General features: G+C 50.9%; 1 protein-coding gene across 1 annotated transcript; it reads left to right on the top strand.

Moving 5' to 3' along the window:
• Positions 1–19,027: 19,027 nt before the first annotated feature.
• Positions 19,028–20,952, top strand: LOC149872013 (uncharacterized). Its single transcript, XM_090034983.1, has 2 exons — positions 19,028–19,099; positions 19,742–20,952. Exon 2 carries the CDS (start codon positions 19,899–19,901, stop codon positions 20,589–20,591), a length of 693 nt encoding a protein of 230 aa, XP_089891109.1. The 5' UTR covers positions 19,028–19,099; positions 19,742–19,898; the 3' UTR covers positions 20,592–20,952.
• Positions 20,953–22,994: the final 2,042 nt, after the last annotated feature.

The following is a 22,994-nucleotide window of genomic DNA, read 5'->3' as shown; positions in this document are numbered from 1 at the left end:
AGGAGTGGGCTTAATTGGGAACTGCAGTTGCAGCCCCGTGATTGGTTCATTTTCAATCTGGGAGTGGAGCCCCAGAAGGGGATATAAGCAGCTGTGTGCCGAGCACGTGGTGCAGTTGCCGAGGGGCGAAGAAGAAGGAAGAGTTGCTCGGTGGGCATATCCGGCTGCCCAGAAGAACCCAAAAGTTCCCGCCACTGGACAGAAGTGGTGGGTGGTGCTGGAGTTGCCGCACAGAGGGTTTGTGAGGGACTAGGACCCTGGGAACCACAGCAAGGTGGCTCAGGTCTCCAACCCTGCACAAGGTCTCCCCCCAGTGAAGTGGGTGGATAATATTCTCAACCTGTATTCCTTTTTATAACGAGTAACTCCATACTTACCTATCTTAGATAATCTAAAGATATAATTCACTGAAGACTGTGGAATTCAGGAGAAGATAATATAGCAGTAAAAATCTCTGAGACTTGTCTACCTTGCCACTTTCTGCATTGTTATCAATGGGTATGAATTATAGCTAGGAATTTTGTTAGTTTAGACCCAGCCTCAGCGTTAGACTTTGAGTATTTGGATTTTGAAAACTGTTTCAAGACCAGCAATAAATTTGCCACACGCATCTTATTTAATAATTTCGGAAGTGTAAGATAGCTCAGAAGGGATTGAGATCAGAAAGCTCAAGGGCACTTCATGAACTGAAACGTTTAAAGGGGAGTAGGTGGTCAGAAAATAAAATTCACTTTATTGTGCAAAACAGTTTATTGACTTCCTCAAACCTGAAAGCCTGTTCCTGTTTTTCACAATCTAAACATCACTAGCACTTTGTGCCCCATTGTCCCACAGGTTCAGCAGATGAAATACATTTTGTGCAGCACCAGTTACTGTCCTTGAATTTCAGATCTTTATTCTGCTGCTCTAGAGGTTGCTGCTGTTCATTAAGATTAACCATACTCAACTTGCCCCACTTCTCCCCTTCTTAAAATGTCCTTCATTTTTAGGAGCTTTGATCTCTGAATCTTTATATGCTTGTGATCATAAACAGGATAAAACCAATTTTACCACATGCCTCTTTTTTTTGTCATGCTAAATTATCTGTCTTGTCTTTCCCTTTGTGATTTCTAACCACTTTAAGAGGTCTAATCCTGTTGCAATCTTCACAGGAGAAGACTTCAGCCAATAAGGCAGTATATCTGACAAATTCAGACAATACCCCAATGCTGATAGGTTTCACTTGGATTCTTCTCTTCCAGTAACTTATTTAAAATAAGTTATGTGCCAGGAATGATGCTATTTAAGGTGATGGATAGAATTTAATGCTAGGTGGTTTATGCATAATTTGACTTATTAGGTGAATTGATAGCTGAAGAAAGTGAATGGAGAAAGTTAAATCTGTTTTGATTAGGACTGTAAGTGCTTCCCTCCATGAGGGCAGAAGTGCTGATCAGTCTTAGGTAAATGGTGCTTAGTCCCCTACTGAATAAAGGACTGATCTCTATAAAGGAAATTTCTTCCCCTGTGCTGGGATTGATGTGCACATGGAGAGGAAGATAGGCCATCCATCCTTTTGTGCTAGTAACATGTTTTGTTCCTTGCTGCAGCACACTACAAAATATTTACAAAGGCCTCCAGCTCTCTAGAATCTATCAGTAAATGCTGCTAGATCTGTTCTCAGGTGACACTATGAGTGACACTACCTGCCTTAATGGGAGCTTAAGTGTGTCAGACAGTCTGGTTTTACATCCACACTCAGACCATACGCTATTAGTAGAATTTGCAGACCAGCCTTTCAGTACTTCCCTAACTAATTACTAAGCAAAGACCAGTCTTTTTTCAGTTTGGATCTATGAAAAGACTTTGACACAGCTATTCACCGAATAATGGTATCTGGGTTAAGGACAGTATGACTTCAATAATACTGCTCATTCTACAGTTCTCTCTGGCCATACATAGAAAGTAACTACATATGCAGTGCATTATACCAAGTTGCTATCAATATAATAAGGATCTACCTTTAGCTTGAAGAAGGGTGTTTGTACCCGAAAACTTTCAAAGAAGTTTTACAACTATTTTAGTTGGTCAAATAAAAGGTATCAGATTTACCCAGAGAACCTTGTCTGCCCACCTTTAGTCTTGACTTTTTCTACATTTAAATGAACATCTTCTTTGTGTTGTGCTTTATAGAATAATAGAAAATGGGGGTTGGAAGGGACCTCAAGAGGGTATCTATTCCAAACCCCAAACTAGGTCACCCCAGCCAAGGCTTTGTCTAGCTGGGTCTTAAAGATCTCCAAGGACAGCGTTTCCACAACCTCTCTAGGTAGCCTGTTCCAGGGCTTTACTGCTCTCCTGGTGAGAGACTTCTTCTGATATCTAACCCAAACTTCCCTTGCTGCAATTTGAGACCAGCGCTTTTTGTTCTATTATCTGTCACCACTGGGAACAGTTTAGCTCCATCCTCTTTGTAACCACCCTTCAGGTAGCTGAAGGCTGCTATTAAATGCGCCCCCCGTCTTCTCAGTCTTCTCTTCTCCAGTTCCCTTAGCTTCTCCTTAGAAGTTGTCTGCTCCAGACCTCTTCTGGACTCTTGCCCTCTGCTGGACTCTCTTCAGTTTGTTCACATGCTTTCATGGGGGGGACAGGGAGGAGGAGGAACTGGACATGGTATTTCAGATGTGGTCTTGCTAGTACCAAATAGAGGGGAATAATTACTTCCTTTGATCTGCTGCAATGCTCCTACTAATGCAGCTCAGTATGCCATTAGCCTTCATTGCAACAAGGGCACACTGCTGGCTCACATTCAGCTTATTGTCCACAGTAACCCCTAGGTCCTTTTCTGCAGAGCTGCTGCTTAGCCAGTCAGTCCCCAGCCTATACCAGTGTGTGGGATTGTTCCATCCTAAGTACAGGATGTTGTACTTTTCCTTATTGTACCTTATGGGTGCATCCAGATGAGCATGGATGTGTGGTTCCCCAGGGAAAAGTAGCGGTGGTGCACCTTTCATAACTGCAATTTGTCCCCAGGGAACGCTTGTGGTGCATGCTGCCTGTGTGTGCACTGCTCTGCTTTTCTTTCACACTTTTTTGACCCCTGGATATCCAGTAGTAAAAAAAAACCCGTGGAAAAAAAAGTGACGCAGTGCACTCATGGGCAGCATTCCCTTGCAGCACAGAGAACGTCTAAATGTGTGGTATGTGGTGCCTCAGACATGTTTGGAGTGCCACACATTGCATGGCCACGCTCATCTGGACATGGCTGATGAAATTTCTTTTGGTTCAATCTTTCAATTTGTCTTGGTCTCTCTGAATCCTAGCTCTACCCTCCGGTCTTATTCTGCCGGTTGGTATTTACCACTTTCCCTCCCCCTCAGCAAACTTGCTAAGGGTGAACTCCATCCCCTTCCAGATTTTTGGTTAATATCTTCATCAACATCAGCCCCAGGACCTACTCCTGAGGCTCTCGACTTGATACCCGCTACCAACTAGACATTGAGCTATTGATTACTACCCTTTGAGCTTGAGGATCCAGCCAGTTTTCAGTCCGCCTTACAGTTCATTCATCCAACCAATACTTCCTTAGCTTGCTTGCAAGAGTGTGGTGGGAAACTGTGTGCAGGGAATGATTATCAGCCCCTGTTAAGAAGAAACTCAGTGAGCATATTTACCGGAGGCGCATATACAGCCCACAGTGGAGCTGGATGATGTCATCCTGCGGTGGACCATTTTTAAAGGCAGCTGCGACCGATAGTGTGAGGGATGTCCCTGACTGATCCAGATGACTGGAAGGACCTATAAAAAAGGTTACAACAGAGAAAGTGAGGGCCCCTAGAGAGGGGACTGTGGTGCATCCAAGAAGGTTGTAACACTTTACATGGAGGTGTAGAACTCAACTGACTGAGATGGTTGTAGATCAGTGGCAATGCAGGCATACGAGCACTATATAGTCAAATGACAGAGAGAAGGTACTGGGGGATTGGGCAAGTGGCAGCAAGAGGGATAGTGAGTGCCACAGGAAGGCATTCGGGTGTCGGTGATCCTGGTACCTCAAGGGACTATAAGTAGAGTGAGAAGCATTGGGAGTCCAGGAGGGGATGGCGATCAGCATGAGCTTGAAAGGCCAAGAAGGTGCTTATTAGAAAGACCATATCAAGAACCTTGCTAAAGTCAAGGTATAGCACATCTGCTTTCCCTGCATCCTCAGAGCCAGTCATCTTGTCATAGAAGGCAATCAGGTTGATTAGGCATACCTTGCCCTTGGTGAATTCATGCTGACTGTTCGTAATCACCACCTTCTCGAAGTGCTCAGAAATTGATTCCTTGAGGATCTGTTCCATGATTTTCCCAGGGACTGAGGTGAGGCTGATTGGTCAATAATTTCTCTGGATCCTCCTTCTTCCCTTTCTGAAAGATAGGCACTATATTTGCCCTTTTCCAATCATCTGGGACATCTCCTGATAACCACAAGTTTTCAAAGATAATGGCCAGCAGCTCTGCAATCACATTGGCCAACTCCCTCAGCACCCTCAGAAGCATTGCATCTGGCCCCATGGACTTGCACATGTCCAGCTTTTCTAAATAGTTCCTAACCTGGTCTTCCTTTGCTGTCAGCTGCTCACTTCCTCCCCAAACTATTCTGGCCAGTGCAGTAGTCTGGGAGTTGACCTTGCCTGTGAAGACTGAGGTGAAAAGGCATTGGGTACTTCAGCCTTTTTTTCATCATCTGTCAGTAGTTTTCCTCCCCCATTCAGTAAGGGACTGTCACTACCCCGATCTTCTTGTTGCTAATAAGCTTGTGGAAACCCTTCTTGTTACCCTTCATGTCCCTTGCTAGCTGCAACTTTAGTTCCATTTTGGCTTTCCTGATTTCATGTCTGCATGTCTGAGCAATATTCTTATAATCCTCCCTAGTTGTTTGTCCAGGTTCCCACTTCTTGTAAGCTTCCTTTTTATGTGTTAGTTCACTGAAGAGCCCTGCTAAGCCAAGCTGGGTTCCTGCCATACTTACTAATCTTCCTGCACTTTGGGATGGTTCATTCCTGGACCCTCAGTAAGGCTTCTTTAAAGTTCAGTCAGCTGTCTTGAACTCCTTTCTGTCATCAGATTGGCCTCCCAGGGGATCCTGCCTGTGAGTTCCCTGAATGAGTCTGCTTTTTTTGAGCTGCGTGGGGTGATCCCGAGCGTAAGACTCCCCGGCTTCCTATCTCTTTCCTTTTTTCACTCCCACCTGTCTAAAGGTCTCTAGCCTCTGTTTATCTTGCTTTCTCTCTCTTTTCTTGCTGTTTTGCAGCTTTTTTTCCCCCCTTTTCTCTCCTCTTTGTCCCATCCCCCCGTACTTCCGGTCTCTTTGTCTTCGCAGCCTTCTTTCTTACTGTCTCTTTCTCGCTCTTTTTCTCTTTTCTTTCTTTTCTGCTTGCTTGTAGCGGGGAGTTACTTTCCATTAGCTTGCCTTCTGCGGGGTGCTCTAAATTACCCCTTTTCCCCCTTCCCTTTTGTTTTTCCCTTTTGTTGTTGCTTTTTTTTTTTCAAACCCCGGCTGCTTTTTTTTTTCTCCACCCCCTTCCCCCTTCCCATCTAGAGTTTTGTGGCCGCTTTCCCGGACACTTATCTTTTTTAGTTACTATAAACTTTTTTTGTTGTTGCTCTGCTTAGTTAGAGTTGGGAATTAACCCTGTCCTATCAGGAATGGCTGCTCCTACAGCCAGCAGCTGGCATGAGGATGCCTCCCAGAACCTCCCCATTACCTGTGGGCACACCCCTCCCTTAGTTGGGGTTGAGGTCTGCGTGGATGCTCTGGCTCGTCTCTTGGGACAGCAGACCATCCGTTACGCAGGTCGTGTCAACACGGTCCCAATGATCTACCTGAGTGACCCCACCCTAGTCCATAGGGTGTGCGTAGAGGGCCTGGACATTGCGGGCGCGCATTATTTTGTCACCCCCCTAGATACCCTAGCGGTGAGGGTGGTGATCTCCAATGTGCCCCCACACGTGACCAATCGAGACCTGGCCAGGGTACTCGAGCCCTATGGGGTGCTTACGAGTCCCTTTCGCCGGTTGACCATAGGGAGCAAAAACCCCAAACTGAGGCATGTCCTGTCTTTTCGAAGGCAGGTGTTCATGCTCTTTAGGGAGGGCTCACGGTCTCTGCCTCAGTCCTTGAGCCTCTTGTCCAACGGGCGGAGGTATGTGATTTATTTTTCTTGTGGGGAGACCACATGCTTTCAGTGTGGGAGCTCGTCCCACCTAGCAGCTCAGTGCCCACGGGGGGGATCGGCCAAAACGATGGCGACTACAGCAACGCCGACGGACGGCCCATCCACTTCCGGGATGCAGGCCCCACCCAGTGAGGCCAGGAGTCTTTCCCGACCTCCTCCTGCCCCTGTTCCATCTGAGGGGGCTCAAGTTTCTGGCGTGGGAGTGTCATCCAGCGGAGGGGCTGGGGCTAGGCCCCAGCCCTCCCCCCCCATTCCACCTACGGTGCCCACTCCCACCAGTGCAGAGATGGCACCAAGGGGAGAGGTGGATGCTTCCGCTTCCGCCCCGCCTGCTCTGACCTCCCCAATTGAGGCCGGGGTGGTCAGCGATTGTGGCACTGAGGCCCCATCGGACGACGGGGCTCAGACCTCCTGCAAGTTGCTCTCCACCACGGCTTTGGCTGAGGTGGCTGGCTCTGGGGAGACAGGCCAGGCACAGTCTGGCCCATCCTCTGTGAAGGATGGGTCATCTGCCACAAAGCAGAAGAAGAAGAAGAGCAACAAGGAGAAGAAAGTGAAGGGGACCCCTCAGGGCGCCCCATCCCCACTGAGGCCTTCCTCAGCTGGTGCTGGGGAGGCCCCTGCTGGAGAGCCCGGCCCTGCCCCGGCTGTCACGTCAGCAACCCTGCTGACTGGGGATGAGGGCAGTTTGGAGGTAGGGGAGACAGGGGTCATTAATGCCTCACCCGTCTCCCAGCTCTCGGAGACAGGGGGCAAGAAGACATATGCACAATGTGTCGCCTTTGGAGGTCTGACCCAGGGAGCAGCAGAAGAGTCTGCTGACCTTTTGGTCATGTTCCAGGCCACTGAATTGGATGAGGAAGCTTGTGAGATGGAAATCCAGCTTTCTGAGTGTCGCAAGCAACCTCGAGAGCGAGATGACCTCTCCCCCCCCAAGAAGGTGGGGCTCGCTCTTCAAGAGCCAGACCTCAACCTGGACTATCAGAGGAGGTTGATGGGCTTGGATATTGAGGGTGTAGATGTAGTGCTCCCAGCCAGTGTGCGCCCTCGCCGCTCCTCTGTGGGAAATGTGCAGCCCATGTTGGCAGACCCCCCTGGGTCAGTCCTGACTATGGGGGCTCTTGACCTTTCTCAAGCAAATGAAAGGACAAAAGAACATAGCGGCGTGCATCACCCAGTGGTATGCGGACCCTAAAGTGTTCATCAAGGCTGCCAGGGTGGCGGCCAAGCTCATGCAGCAGGATCTGGGCACTAGGCAGATGGCCTATTGTCTGGAGAAGCTCACCCAGCGGGTGAGAGATGAGTGGGGCCTGGCGGGGTCCCTGGACTAGAGTAGGGCATGATAGGCCTTTTCTTTTCGACCTGTCTCTGCCTTTGCTCGGCTCTTGGGGGCTTGCTTTTTATCTACGTCTTACCTCGCTCTTCTTCTCCCAAACTCACACCCATGGCAGCCACAACCATTGGCACTTTTAACATCAACGGCTGTCAAGACCCAGTGAAGCGAGAGGCCGTGCTGGAGCTCCTGCGCCAGAAGCGGCTGGCTGTCACCTTCCTCCAGGAGACGCACTCCGACAGGCACAACCAGTTGGCCTGGCGCACTGCCTGGCAAGGCCAGGTGTTCTTGAGTCACGGCACCAACCTTAGTGCCGGGGTCACGACTCTCCTATCATTACAACTGCAGCATGACACGGCGGTGGCACGAGAGGTTGTCCCTGGCCGCCTGTTGACGGTTCGCGTCACCCTAGCGCAACACCATCTGCTGCTCGTCAACATCTATGCACCTTCTGATGGCCAGGAGAGGGTCACTTTCTTTGAGACCTTGGCCGGCCTTTTGCGCCAGGTCGGCGAGGACGATGACCTGGTTCTTGCAGGCGGGGACTTTAATTGTACCATGGATACCCTGCTCGACCGTACGGGGCCCGAGCCTCACCTGCCCTCAGCCCACAAACTGCAGTCCATCTTGGAGACTGCAGGCCTCGTTGACATCTGGCGAGCCCTGCACCCCGACGCGCACCAGTACACCTGGGCCAGGATGAGTGCCGGGGGTCTCACTATGGCCCGCCTCGACCGCATTTATGTCACCAGGCACCACCTGCCACTCCTATGTAGAGGCCGCATTGTTCCCTCGGGCCTGTCAGACCACGGCCTAGCTTTTTGTGAACTGAGCCTGCCAGGGAGAACCTGTGCACGAGCGCCTTATTGGTGCTTCAACGTCAGCCTGCTTCAAGACTCTTACTTCCGGGACTGCTTTGCCAATTTTTGGTGGGGCTAGGAGGCCACAAGACCGAATTATTCCTCCTGGAAGCTGCAGTGGGATGTGGGCAAGGTACAGATTCGGGCCTTTTGCCGGCAGTACACGCAGCTGGCCACCAATGAACTGCGCCGCCATATCAGAGAGCTGGAGGAGGACGTGATGAAGCTCGAGGCTGCCCTGCTGGCAGCCGGCAGTGATGCGGTGCTGCGCGAGAGCCTCCAGTTCCGGAAGAAGTGCCTGTGTGACTTGGCAGAGAGTGCAGCCCGTGGAGCGAGGATCTGCACCCACTGCCAAGAGCTGGCCGAAACGGATGCCCCGACCCGCTTCTTTTTCAACCTGGAGTGACGGCGGGCAGCGAGCAAAGTCTTAGATCACCTCAAGACCCTTGAGGGCCAGGTCATCACTGACCCAGGTAAAGTACATGAGCATGCTGTGGCTTTCTATCGTGACCTGTTTGCGGCTGAGCCGTCCTGCCCTGACGCCGCACGGGAACTCCATGCAGGCCTGCCGTGCCTTGGTGCCTTGGAGGCTGGTGAGCTTGAGCAGGAGTTGTCTCTGGCGGAGCTGGCGGTGGCCGCCGCTGGCCTCGCCTCCGGCAGGGCCCCAGGCCTCGACGGGCTACCTGCGGAGTTCTACAAGGCTTTCTGGCCTCTTCTCAGCCCCTGCCTCCTGCACGTTTTCCAGGAGAGTCTTGCAGACAAGGTCTTGCCGATCAGTTGCCGCCGTGCAGTGCTCACGCTGCTGCCCAAGAAAGGAGACCTTGGCTGCATTAAGAACTGGCGGCCGGTCTCCCTGCTGTGCGCGGATTACAAGATCCTGGCCAAGGCGCTGGCCACCCGCCTCCACACTGTCATGGCCTCTGTCACTGGGCCTGAGCAGAGCTACTGCGTGCCGGGCAGAACCATCCAAGACAACCTGTTTCTGCTGCGCGACCTACTTACAGGCAGTGACCTCTTTGGCCTGGATGTTGGCCTTCTCTCCCTGGACCAGGAGAAAGCCTTTGACCGGGTGGACCACGCCTACCTCTTTCGGACCCTGGAGGCCTTTGGCTTTGGGCCCCTTTTCATCAGCGCCCTCCGGGTCTTGTATCGAGACACTTCCAGCCTGCTCAAGTTGAATGACGTGCTCTGTGCCCCGTTCCCTGCGCACAGAGGCATCCGTCAGGGCTGCCCCCTGTCGGGCATGCTCTATGCCCTGGCCTTTGAGCCACTGTTGCATGCTCTGCGGCGCCGCCTGAGCAATGTGGCCTTGCCACCAGCCGTGGGCCCGTCCCTTGCCCCTCCGCTGCGGCTTTCAGCATACGCAGATGACGTGACCGTCTTCCTTAACACCCAGGAGGACGTGGAGGCCCTGACAGCCTGCCAGCGAGCCTATGAACGTGCCTCTTCGGCCCGTATCAACTGGGCCAAGAGCGATACCCTGCTGCTTGGAGAGTGGATCGCCACGACCCCCCCGGCCTTGCCCGGGGGCCTCAGCTGGCACCGCGAGGGCCTTAAGATCCTGGGCGTGTTCCTGGGGCCACTGGCCTTCATGGCGCGCAACTGGGACGGCCTCGAGGAAGGAGTAAAGGCCCGCCTACAAAGGTGGCACTGGCGCCTGCCCAGCCTCTCCTACCATGGACGCATCCTCATCGTGAACAACCTAGTGGTGGCAAGCCTGTGGCATCGGTGTGCCGTACTCGATCCGCCGGAGGACCTGCTCGAGAGACTCCAGCGCCTCCTGGTTGACTTCTTCTGGGATGGGCACCACTGGCTCCCACGACCTGTCCTTTACCTACCTGTGACTGAGGGGGGCCAGAGTTTGGTTGACCTGGCGAGCAGGGTGGTCTCCTTCCACCTTCAGGCCCTCCAGCGACTCCTGTACAGCGAGGAGCGCCCACCTTGGCAACACTTGGCATGCCGATTTCTGCAGAGGGTGGGGGCCCTCGGCTTTGACCGGGAGCTCTTCCTGCTGGACCTCACGCTTTTGAACTGGGCCGTGCTTCCAGCCTTTTACCGTAGCGTAGTACGAGCCTGGCAAGCCACGTTCCACCTCCAGTCCCAGGCCCTTCACCTTCAGTTCCCGCGGTTGCTGGGGGAACCCCTGGTGCACAACCCGGCACTGAGGTGCCCCATGCCAAGCCTGGCATCTGCCAGTCTCACGGCTGCTCTCATTCAGGTGTGTGTTCTCTGCCTGGGCCACCTCCTTGACCCCGCTCGGTCAGCCTGGCTCTCGCCCGAGGCCTTGAGCAGCCGGCTGGGCATGCGCTCCGTTCGCAGTATGGACCGTCTCCTGTGCGACATCCGGGCTGCCCTCCCATTGGAGGTGGCAGCCGCCCTGGAGAACCATCTCCGGGCGGGCCATGTCCCCTGCACTGAGGATGCCCCGAGCGAGGCTTTCCCTGCGTTACCAGTCGCCCCAGCCGTGGCCGACGATCTGGCCGGTGGCCCTGGCACCCTGCTGACGCTCCCCGTGCCTCCTGACAGTGACACGGGTTGTCCTTTTGCTTCTCTGTCACGTAGAGGTTTATATGCCTGGGTGATCCACGTCCGCCACGCCCAAGTGTTGGCGGGCCGCCCCGACACACCGTGGCGACTGCGCCTGGGGCTGCCAGGTTCCCCACCAGCCCACCCGGCGTGGCGCACATTGTATAAGCCGCCAATCGCCAAGAAGACTGGCGACCTGCAGTGGCGGTTGCTGCATGGCATCCTAGCCACTGGCATGTTTGCGTCCCACTTGGACCCAGCTGCCTCGACAGCCTGCCCTTTCTGCCCAGGGGGTGTTGAGGAGACCCTTTTTCAAGCTTTCCTTGACTGCCCCCACCTGCAGCCACTCTTTTTCACCCTCAGCCTGCTGCTGCGGGCTCTGGGTAGGAGCTTTTCGGAGACCACCTACGTGTGCTCCTGCCCATACCGGGCGGCTGAGAGGGGCCCCGTCTGCCTGGCCAACTTCGTGCTGGGTCAGGCCAAGTTGGCCGTCCTCAAGAGCCGCTGGAACCAGCTTGCCGGGACCGGCTCAGATGATGCCCTGTGGCTTTTCTGCCCCCTGGTGCAGGCGCGCCTCTCACTGGAGTTTGAGCACGCTGTGCTCCGGCGGGCAGTGCCTGCCTTTGAGGCGCGCTGGGCCCTTGAGGGCGCACTGTGCCGGGTGGAGGACAGCCGTCTCAAATACGGTCTGATGTCATGACCGGTCTGGGTGACCAGGCTGGCTCGGTGTCGAACTGTGACTTCCAGCTCTGCCGCATCCTGGGCCCTCGCCAGGCTGCTTTTTTGCTCTCTGTTGTGTGGAAGTTGAAGGTTGTGTGACGTGTATGATGGGATGGAGCAGGGTCGGAATTGTTTAGGACTGTGTGGCCAGCATGCCGACCGCGTAGCATGTGAGACACAACGGGAAATGCAGCGAAGGGGTGTGTCACGGTGTGATGTGTTGGTGGTTTGGTTGTTCCGGGGATTCTTTTGGCCCAGGATTTGGTGTGTGTGGGATGCACTTTTGCGGACGGTCTGTGGCTCGGATCTTTTGGTTCTCTGGTATTTGGTGTGCGTTGGATGCACTTTTGTAGGCATTAAAATGGGTGCGGGTGGCTCCCGTGTGGAAAACGAACTCCCTTGCCCAATTTGGTTTCTGGATCTGAGGACAAAGAGACTTGTCCGATCTAGTTTTTGGGTTGGTAGTAAGTTGTTCGTGCTTTCGCTTTGCAAGCGGCCACCATTGTTGTATCCCTGAACCCCTGAATAAAGTAATTAAAAAGTCAAAGTCCTTTCTTCAGGATCCTGAACTCAATCATCTCATGGTTGCTGCTGCCCAATTTGGCACCCACTATTACCTTTTGTACCAGTTCTTCCCTATTTGAGCAGTGGGTCAAGAAGAGCACAGCCCTAGTTGGCTTCTCCAACATTCTCCAAAAACTTTCTGGATTGCCTGTGTACTGCTGTATTGCCCTCCCAGCAGTGTCAGTGATTGAAGTCCTCCTTGAGAACCAGAGCCTGCGATCTGGAAACTTCTGCCAGCTGTTTGATGATAGCTTTATCCATCTCATCTTCCTCCTCATCTGGTGGTCTATAGCAGACACCCACCATGACATTGCCCTTGTTTGCTGTTCCGTCTGACCCTAACCCAGAGTTGTATCTAAATTTAGCCAAAGTCCCTGTAGTGGCTTGATTCATTAGATGTGAGAGCATGCCCAATTCACACTGGCAAGACTGAATTCAGTGCAAGATATGCAGTATTTGCCTCATGCAAGAAGGAGAGCAACAAAAAGGAGCTTATCTCTATAGTTTAGTGTTTAGGGCATTTACCTGGGAGGAGGGGAGGTTTGGGTAATGCTCCCAGGTTTATGACTTCTATTTTTTTTTCTCCTTTTCCCTTTGCCAACTGACTAATGCAAGATGCATAAACAGTCACGGGAGCAAGGACCAGGAGACTCAAGTCCTGTCTCTGAGGTGTTGGCCACAGAGTCAGGCTTCCTCCAGATTCTCTCTTTCTGGCCTTCTGACTCTTAGCTTCCAGAGGTGTCCTTCTGGCCCTGGCTATTTTATAGCTTGCTGGTTTTCGGTGTACTCCTGGGAGATGATACATATTAATTTTAATCCCTCAGGCTAAAGGTTTAGAACCAAGGTCTTCCATTCACAGACAAGTGCTCTGAACAGTGAGCTATTATGCAAAAAGTTCCACCCTCCCCACCCCCCGGCACCTACCTCAGAAGAAAGACTAGGTGCAGTGGATCCTGAGTGGACAGAAATAAGTAATGTGCAACCTGGAATAAGGTACCAAAGCTCTGGAGAAGGTTGAGAGTTCAGATTACATTTCTCTGCTCAGTATTTCTTACCGGCTACTTCTAGGTGTCTCTGCACTCTCAAAATCACTGTTTTGGAGGTGCCCAAATCTCCATTCTCTGTATAGCGAACAGAGGTGTCTAATCCTCTATAACTCTTTACAAGTGTCTAACTTTCCCTACTGGTTGCATAAGAATCCTAGGCCCATCCCTGTCTATTTGGATCCTTTTCCTGTGCTTGGGCATGTAATTTTAGGCACTGCAATGGCTAAGGAGTCACTGAGATGCTACTAACCTTGATCTGGCCTTTAGTCTTTGGGGGATATTTTCAAAGGCACAAACAGTTTTATAGTGGAAATTAGGGGGCTATCTACCAACTTTTGAAAATCTCTGTATCTTAAACCATATGTTCCATAGAATCTCAGGACAAAAAGAAGTAAACGTGTCAAAAAATCCCATTGTGTAAGTTCTGGTCCAACTATAGAGTTTTACTAACATAGCTCTGTTTGCAAAATCCCTGGTGTAGACACAGCTACATTGATAGCTATGTTCCTTTTGTTTGATTTGTGCTGGTCAGGTAGGTGGTATAGCTGTACTGTCAGAAAAATGCTTTTGGCTGACTTATGCTGCTATGCTAGTGTATATAGCATCAGAGGCTCCATAATGCAGATGTGTCCTAAGAAACGGCCTTAATAACAAAACAATGATCAGCACTGTACATTTTCAGGTCTGATCTTTCAGAATGTATTTTGGAACTGTTTTTTTAAAGAAGGCATCTTCCCCTTTTTGAATGCCATTTACATCTCTATTTTTGCAGCTGCGGTTGATTTGTGGTTGATAATCTGGACACTTACTCTTGCAAATCAGGTAGTTAGTTTTGCAAGTCAATTATAAGGTCAAGTATTCTGGGTTTAAGTCTTCATCTCATTATGTAGGTTTGAAATGGCACAGGAGGAGGTCAGGAGAGACTGAAAACTGCTGAAGTACAAAAAGATGTTTGTAGAGTCTGGTGGAAAGCTGGGAGATCTCTTAAAGGAAGCAGAAATCCTGCATGCAAAATACTCAGAATGGGAAGCAAAAATACTGCTGAGCAGCCAGAGAAGTAAAATGGTAAATGTTGCATGCCATTATGACTGTGCAAACTGAAATGAAAAGCACTAAATAAGTTGGTGGTTATGCCGCATTTTATTTATTTGCTTAACCCAAACTGATCATTAACTAAATGTTAAAGATGAAGAGGCCCTTGTATTTCATGGTCATTTCTTCACTGTGCTATTTTGATCATAAGGAAAAGCATTTATTTGTGCAAAGGACATTTTATTAATATTTGAAGAATCAAACATTGAGGAAATGAGCTTTGGTATATACCAAGGGTAGGCATTTATTTTGGCTGGAGGGCCACTTTAGGGATTTTGGTGAGCTGTTGCAGGCTAGGTGGAGGGGTGGGGCTGATCTGGTGTGGTGTGTGTGTGTGGCGGGGGGTGGTGGTGGTGGTGCTGACCTGGCTTAGCAGGGCACGGAGGTTGGCATGGGGGCAATTGATGCTATTTAGCCTGGACCTGTTCACCCCATGCCCACTGCTGGGGGTGCCAGATGGAGTGGGTGGGTGGGGTCTCCGTGGTGACTGGCTGGGACCCCTATGGACAGGACGTGCTCAGCTAGGTGGATGGATGGGGCTACAGGTGGGCAGGGAGTGGCATTCTGGGACAGGCCTGGGATTGTGGGGTGGTGACAATGTGGGACCAGGGTCTGGAGTAGACTCACAATCCAGTCTCTGCATGTCCCTATGACAGGTGCTGGAACCAGATTGCAGCTCTGCTTTGGAGTGGGGGCTGTGTGCAGCCTGTGTCCCAGAGCATGTACTCTGGGCCCCAGCCCCATGGGCCTCCATCTGCCAGAGCCCTGGGCCCTAGCCCCATGCTGTCACCACCCCATGATCCCAGCCCTGGACCTCACATGCCCAGATGCCACGCCCTGCCCACCTATGGCCCCATCCCATCTCCCCGGCTGAGTTCGCTTTGCCCACGGGGGCCCTGGCCAGACATAATGGAGACCCCCCACCTGCTCCGTCTGGCAGCCCCAGTGGATGTGGGGCGGATGGGCCTTCATAGTTTCATAGTTTCATAGTAGCTAGAGTCGGAAGGGACCTAGGTAGATCATCTAGTCCGACCCCCTGCCTTGGCAGGAAAGAGCACCGGGGTCAGATGACCCCGGCAAGGTGCTCATCTAACTTCCTTTTAAAAATCCCCAGGCTAGGAGCCTGCACCACTTCCCCTGGAAGCTGGTTCCAGGCCCTAGCCACCCTGACTGTGAAGTAGCGCCTCCTAATATCTAATCTAAACTTACCCTCCGCCAGTTTGTGACCGTTATTCCTGGTCACTCCTGGCAGCGCACGGGGGAACAGGGACTCCCCCAATACCTGCTGATCCCCCCTGACCAGTTTGTAGCAGGCCACAAGGTCCCCCCTTAGCCTTCTCTTGTGGAGGCTAAACAGGTTCAGGTCCCGTAGCCTATCCTCATAAGGCCTGCCCTGCTGACCCCTGATCATACGAGTGGCCCTCCTCTGAACTCTTTCCATATTGTCCACGTCCCTCTTGAAGTGTGGCGCCCAGAACTGGACGCAGTACTCCAGCTGCGGCCTGACCAGTGCCGCATAGAGGGGGAGGATCACCTCCCTGGACCTGCTCGAGATGCATCTGTGGATGCATGACAGGGTACGATTGGCCTTCTTGACTGCCTCCCCACACTGCCGGCCCATGTTCATCGTGGAGTCAATGACGACTCCAAGATCCTTTTCCGTCTCCGTGCTGGCAAGAGGGGAGTTCCCCAACCTGTAAGTGTGGTGCCGGTTCTTCCTCCCCATGTGCAACACCTTGCACTTATCAGTGTTAAACCCCATCCTATTCTCATCCGCCCACCGTTGCAACCTGTCAAGGCCTTGGCCAGATAGGATCAATTGCCCCCTGCCCACCTGCTCTGTCCAGCACCCCCATTGCTGGGTGTGGGGCAGATGGGCTGGGGTGTTTAGGCAGTGGGGACAGGGACAGGTCTGGTGGAAGTGGAGATGCTAGCAGCCCAAGCCAGAAGGAGCGGTTACTGTGGGGCCTACTGGGAAGCAGAGGCCCACCATCACAACGTCCCTGCCCTGCCATGCTGTGCTCCCAGAGGCAGCAGGACCAGCCACATGTGTCACAGCCTGGGTTGCCCCCTATGCCTGGGCTGGGTGGGGCCAAGGGACTTGCCATGGGCCAGATAGAATCCCTTGGCAGCCCAGGTCTGGCACAGACTCTCTCTCATGAGGCACTTACTGTCTGCTTTAAGTACAAATTCAAGACTAGAGACAGCTAAGGAGGTAGAACAAGAACAGCTAAATACATTGCCTCTCCCACTCCTTGGAGGTGGTCTGGCTGTGCATCTTCTGATTTGCTTAAAATTCTCCATTATTTGTATTGGGGTAGCTCCTGGTATAGCTATGCTGCATCCCTTCTACACTAGTTAAAGGATATTCTTGAGTACATCTTTTTGTTTGCATGTGCTGAAGCTCTATGGCTTCTGCCTAGAGATAGAAGTCTTGAAAGCAGCAGTAAGGATGTGACCCACAAGTGGCACTTCCATGTTTGGCACATGTGAGTGGTAATGGGTGATCAGGCTGTGCTCAAGAGTGTCCTTTTCTGCCCCCGTAGAAGTTGAGGAGGTGGCATAAGCATACCCTTAGATCTTGGGTCATGGTTCAGGACCCCACTTCGCTGGGTGCTATAGAAATGTGGAGCAGACAGATGGTTTTTGCCCCAAAGAGTTTATAACTCCTGTGCGTCTTCTCTGAGGGATTACTCATGGAGGAAAGTACTATTCTAGATGAGCGTGGGGGTGGGGTGAGTCAAATTCTTAGTATTCATTTTCCCTTTTTGGTTAAATTAAGGAAATAATCTGAATTCATAGCTCTGAATGTATCTACACAGTGCAGTGCTGTGCCACATAGAGATACTTGAGCTAGCTGTAAAAAAGCTAGCTTGGATGTTGGAAGCTGGGTAACCATGTTAATGTGATTCACCCCCATGGGCTAACTTAGCCTAGTTTTGGAAAGCTAATTATAGTATCTCTGTCCAGTACTGCATTGTGCCATGTAGGCATACCCTTTGATCTGGTAGCCAATGAGGGGGCAGAGTAAAGTCCTGAGTAAATGTAGCAGAAGAACAAAGCAATAAAATGGCAAGTAACTAATCAACAACAGAAGCAAATAACTTGGGATCAATGTTTATTGAGAATACATTCATAACAGCAGAAGAGAACAGGCATGAGGACAGAGTTAGTATTAACATGAGAAAAAGAGATATTTTCCGACGGGGATTTTAAATTGTGTAAAATTGGAAAAACAGAAGGGTAATTGATCTCCAAATAACTGAAGCTTGAATAGGCACAAGCACGATCTTTAGAAATCTCTTGTAAAGACAGACTAAGCCAGGGAGCAGCAGGGACGAGAGGAGAATATAAAAAGGAGAGTCAGTTTGACTGCTGGAATTTTGAAGCGTCTCTGGTGGAAAGCAGTAAGAGGAAGAAAGCTGGGGTGGGGGCAGAGGTGTAGCAAGGCAGCTCCATGCCCAGAGCAGTGTTGGCTTCTGTGGTGCTGATGGCAATGTTGTGGTTAGCCAGTGCTGTGGTGCCAGCTAGTTTTGTGTTCACCCACAACGTTGGAACCGGGGGCTACTGCCTTGGTCACCCCCGCCCCTCAGTTACGCTCCTGGGATAAGGCATGAAGAATGAGGCAAAGCAAAAAATGAGAGAAGCTGTGTAGTTTTGAAAAAGCTGGAGTGGGTGAAGAGTTGGTCAAAGTAGTTGACTTTAATAGGATGTGAGGGATGGCACTGTGGACTTTGTTCTGAAAGGAAAGAAAACCCTAGTCAATCCTTCAATTTTGTTTAAAATGTAATGCTATTTTATAGAAATAAAACATTAAGTGAACTGGTAGAAAAATTAAGTTTATTTTCCCACCACTATAATTTTAGTGTCAAGGGGATGCTAATTAGATCTCTAGTGGACATACTCTGTTACCGGTTGAGATGGAAACAGCTGAAATTGTAACAGTTGGGCATTTGGCCCTGGTAAGAATGACATTGTAATGATAATATCCAAATGCAAATGGGACTGAGTCTGACTTCCATCTTGCTTCCTTTCTAAATGTACCAGTGTTTCAATGCAAATTACTGGACTATCTTATATTACTGTCTTCAGAACTCATTAACTGTAATTATCTACCTTCTTTTTGGAGGCAAGGGCTAAATTCTACTATCAATTGCAATGGCATATATCTAGGGTAATTCCATTGAATCAAGAGAGTTACTCTAATTATCCTTGAGTGACTAATTCCATTGATGTCAGTGGTGTTGGTATAAAATCAGAGGAAAGTAAAGCAAAATTGGACCCAGGGTGTTTGATCTGAGACTGGGTGAACGACAGCACATTAGGGACAATTGGATATTTCAATTATGAGTGAAAGAATAGGAAACTGAAAGTATGATGTGAAGTGACTGGAAAAGGACATTGAGGGGGTACTTTTCTGTGTGTGTCAGTGAGTTGTGGGATAAATTTGCCTTTGATAAGCACAAACATAGTTTGGATTTGTAAGACTGACAGTTTGAACTGAGAGTCCCGGGGAACTGTGTGGCTCGTTCTTCATCTACAGGCCCAGTTGTCTTGGTAATACTTAAACATCTTGTTGTCTTCAGTGGGGTTACAGAAGTGTGAACGAGGGCAGATTTTTGCTTGCAGCATGCCTGAACAAGAAGATCCAGCTCTCTCCAGCTACTTCACTCTCATGGCGCTGACTGATTTTTTTGCCTGCTATCTGGTTTGAAGTTAGCTGGAGTTTTCTATTAATTACATGGAAACAAAGTGCAGGTTAGTATTTGTTTCTTTGGTTTTCCTTCTCTCAGACATGCATCTTGCTGATTGCCTGGCAACAAGAGCAAATAATGGGGCAAGCAACGCAAGCATTAAAAGCCCATTTACCTTTAAATTTTCTTAATGTCTAGGGCTAGTCTTTGCTGCTGAACTCAGCAGAAGGAAATGGACTGCTGCAAATTCAGTAGATTACTTTCCATAAGTGATGCTTTGACAGTTTCTGAAGTTAATTAATTTGACTTTCAGGATGGAATCAGAAATCTGGTATCTCTGGACTTATCAAGTAATAAAGCTGGCTGGTAAATTATTGTTCATGTGTGTCTGCACTGAACTCCCTAGAAGAGACAACCTGTTGTGCTGCCATAGCAGCAGCTTGGGAATTGGGTGTTACCTGCCTTCTGCTATCAGCTAAAGTACCCTTTTCTAAGTATATGCCCAATGTGTCATACTGCCCCCCTGTGCCACTATAGCTGGTGCTTTGTAATGGCAGAGCTAGTGCTCTGACTGCACCCCCTGGCTCAGCCAGTTGTGGGTGAGGGGCACCAGGCCTGTGACCTGGTACGAGGGAATAAGGAGGTGCCTTATGCTTCCTCAGTTGGCTCTGCTGTCGGAGGTAACCGTAACCTGTTTACCATTTAGACTTTCTTTGTCACTTCAGTAGTACAGCTCTTGAATGTAAGACGACCTGTTTCCTCAAGCTTAGTGACTGTATGAGTACGCCGGCGACCTGAGGGCCAAACCCGACCAGGGCAAGGTCTTCGACGCCACCTCGAAGTGGGACGCTAGCAACCACTTCATGCCCAGCGGGAGCTTCACGCGCTTCGCGGACTGGTGCTTCCTCCACCGCGCCCGCCTCAACTGCCTGCCTCTGAACGGGGCCGTGCGCTTCGGCCACCGGGACAAGAGGTGCCGACGGTGCGGCTACGCGCTGGAGACCCTCCCCCACGTGCTGTGCAGCTGCAGGCCGCACGCCAGAGCCTGGCAGCTGCGCCACAACGCTGTCCAGGACCGCCTGGTGCGAGCCATCCCGGCCGGGACGGGGGAGATCTCCGTGAACCGCACCGTCCCGGGCTGCGAGAGCCAGCTGCGCCCCGACATCGTCGTCACGGACCACGAGGCCAAGAAGATCGTGATGGTGGACGTCACCATCCCCTTCGAGAACCGGCGCCAAGCCTTCACCGAGGCCCGGGCTCGCAAGCGGGAGAAGTACGCCCCGCTGGCCGCCACCCTGAGGAGCCGTGGCTACGACGTGACGGTGGACGCGCTCATCGTGGGGACGCTCGGAGCCTGGGACCCCAACAACGAGAGCGTCCTCCGCGCCTGCCGCGTTTCCCGCCGCTACGCCAAGCTGATGCGCTGCCTCATGGTGTCCGACACCATCCGCTGGTCCCGCGACATCTACGTGGAGCACATCACGGGCCACCGCCAGTTCATCGACCCCTCCAGACCAGCCGCCGCCGGACCGGACCCGGAGGACGCCGCCGCCTGAACCGCCCCCCCACCGCCTCGCTTCGCGTCGAGAGGACTTCGCCGCCACGGACGACCCCGCCCCACCCGAAGAGGACCCCCGCGATCGGACTTTATGGACTGAGACGCTCACTCCGAGCCACTTCCTTCAACATCGCGGACCACTGTAACGGGTATGTGTGTATCTATCTTCTTTCCCTCTCAGCGTCGCGATCCCCCCCTCCCCCCTCCCCCCTCCACACCCCCCACCCCCGGGCTTAGTTGGCTAACATTGTATGATATGTAACCTAGTTGCGTTCCACTCCTCTCCCCCACCCTGGATTGTTAGTCCCTCGCTCGGGCGCTTTGTATTTCCATCTCAACATTGTCATCTTTTTCCTGGATTCCCCAACCAAAACATTCTTGGGGGAGCCCAGGGAATTAAGGTTGGAGCAAGGCTGAGTTCCGTGTTTTTGTGACTGAGTGTGTGGTCCTAATTTTCAGCTGGCGTCCCTCAAATGAAAGTGCCTTCGGACAAGCTTAGTGCCTAACTGGTCACTTAAGCATCTAAAGTGACTATTTAGGTAACTAAGATGTGGGTTTGGGCAAGTGTATGAAAGAACCCAAGTTTGATATTTGGTCTCTAAACTTGCACATATCTGAAATGTAACTACCATATTTCACAATGTATAAGTTAAGTTTGAAGTCCAATTTTTAACTCTTAAAATTCAGCCATGACTTAAATACCGTATGAAGGCCTGTGGGCCTTGCCATCACTATGTAGATGCTGCTTGGCCAGGTGCTGAGCTCAGCTGGGTGCCGAGCTCAGTGGTTGGCTGGCAAGGTCTATCTCCTGTGCGTGCACTGTGGAGATGGTGCTTGGATGGGTGCTGAGCCTGGCCCTGCCCCCACGAGTGGAGCTGCCTAGGCTGCACCAGTCAAGGGCCAAACCTGGCCCTAATCCCTGCAAGGGGCTCCAAGCTCAGCGCTCAGTTTGTGCAGCCCAGGCAGCACCGCTTGTAGGGGATGGGGTCAGGCATGGTGCTTGGCTGGCGTGGCGTAGGCAGTGCTACTTGCAGGGGCCAGGGCTGGGCTCTGTGCCCAGCCAAGTGGTGTCTCCATAGCATGCTTGTGGGGAATGAGGCCACACCAGTTGAGCGCTGATGGGGCCAGGCTCGGCGCTCAGTTGGCATGGCCCCATCCTCTGCGAGTGGCACTGCTTGGGCTGCACCAGCCGAGCACCAGGCCTGGCCTGGTCCCCTGCGAGTGGTGTTGCGGCATGTGTCTACCCACTCAGGGCCCAGCCCTCAGAAGGGGCACGCAGGGGCCTGTATAAATCGATCCCATATTTCTGATCCAAAAAGTAGGTCGATTTATACATCAGGTATATGCAATTCTTAACTTTTTTGGATCAGAAAAATGGGGTTGACTTTTACACTGTGTCAACCTGTACACCATGAAATATGTTAATTATATCCCCTCATTTTTATTTAGAGGCCTGTTGTGGTTTTCAACATTGATAACCCTACTTTAAATTAAGGGAGCTGAAGTCTCTCATTGTTTTTTTATAAAGAAATGTTCAGAAAAAGAGTGAGAAGGCTTGGCTGGCTCATTTTTTTCCCCGGAGGTATTCATTAATGCACCTAGTCTAAGTGTTCACATTGTTGGAAAGCTATGGAATCATGTAGGGAAAAGGAAGATAAGATACACATGCTATTCTCAGTTGGAGCTGATTTGATTTCTGAAAAATTCTCACAATGTATTCGTAGCCAGAGCTAGGATTTAAATTTCCTGAGGAGTTGTACAGTAAATCTTGTATGCAACTATTCTATGACACCTATAGCTGCCAGTAAAGCAATATCGAAGCTTCTAGTCTTGGAAATTAAGTGAAGGTTAATATAGTCCACTGCATATTTTTAAATACAACTTGAACTTGCATTCTTAATATATTTTAAATGTCCACTGATTTGCTTAGGTACTTTGGGTGAATCAAGGGCAATTTGGCTGGATCTTTTACTAGCTATAACACAGTTTTATATAATTAAAAACTGAGTTGGTAGATAAGAAATTATGGAATTGGAACAGAGTTAGAACAGGCACTAAGTGATGATATTCTATGGAGGGCAAAAAACTGGGGACATATTGCTAGTCCCACCCTGATCTTTTTGTGCTGTGTCAGTGATGCAAAGTGGGAGGAAACTTAGTTTAAACAATTGGGAGGGATTACCTTTGCATAGGGTAATCCCTGCTTGGTGAAACCATGGCAGAGTTGTTTCTGTTCCACCCATTTCTGGATTGCTAGAGAGAGATGCATTTGAGAATGGTAAACAGTCTGGCTGAAATGCCCTGTGGGCTAGCAACCTTCTGCATTGACAGAAGGGATCCTAAAGAGAAACAACATTTTGCTAGTGCTAGTTAGTACAAACTCAGGAGTGTTCTAACTTGT

This window comes from Crocodylus siamensis, chromosome 2, assembly GCF_052110815.1.
Source record: "Crocodylus siamensis isolate JL-2025a chromosome 2, ASM5211081v1, whole genome shotgun sequence".
NCBI classification, from domain to species: domain Eukaryota; kingdom Metazoa; phylum Chordata; order Crocodylia; family Crocodylidae; genus Crocodylus; species Crocodylus siamensis.
The sequence above is the reverse complement of the archived record's forward strand: the minus strand, read 5'-3'. Positions and strand labels throughout refer to the sequence as shown.

Excerpts from the sequence above, each read along its gene's own strand:
- LOC149872013 (XM_090034983.1), top strand. The coding sequence starts at position 19,899 with ATGCCCAGCGGGAGCTTCACGCGCTTCGCGGACTGGTGCTTCCTCCAC.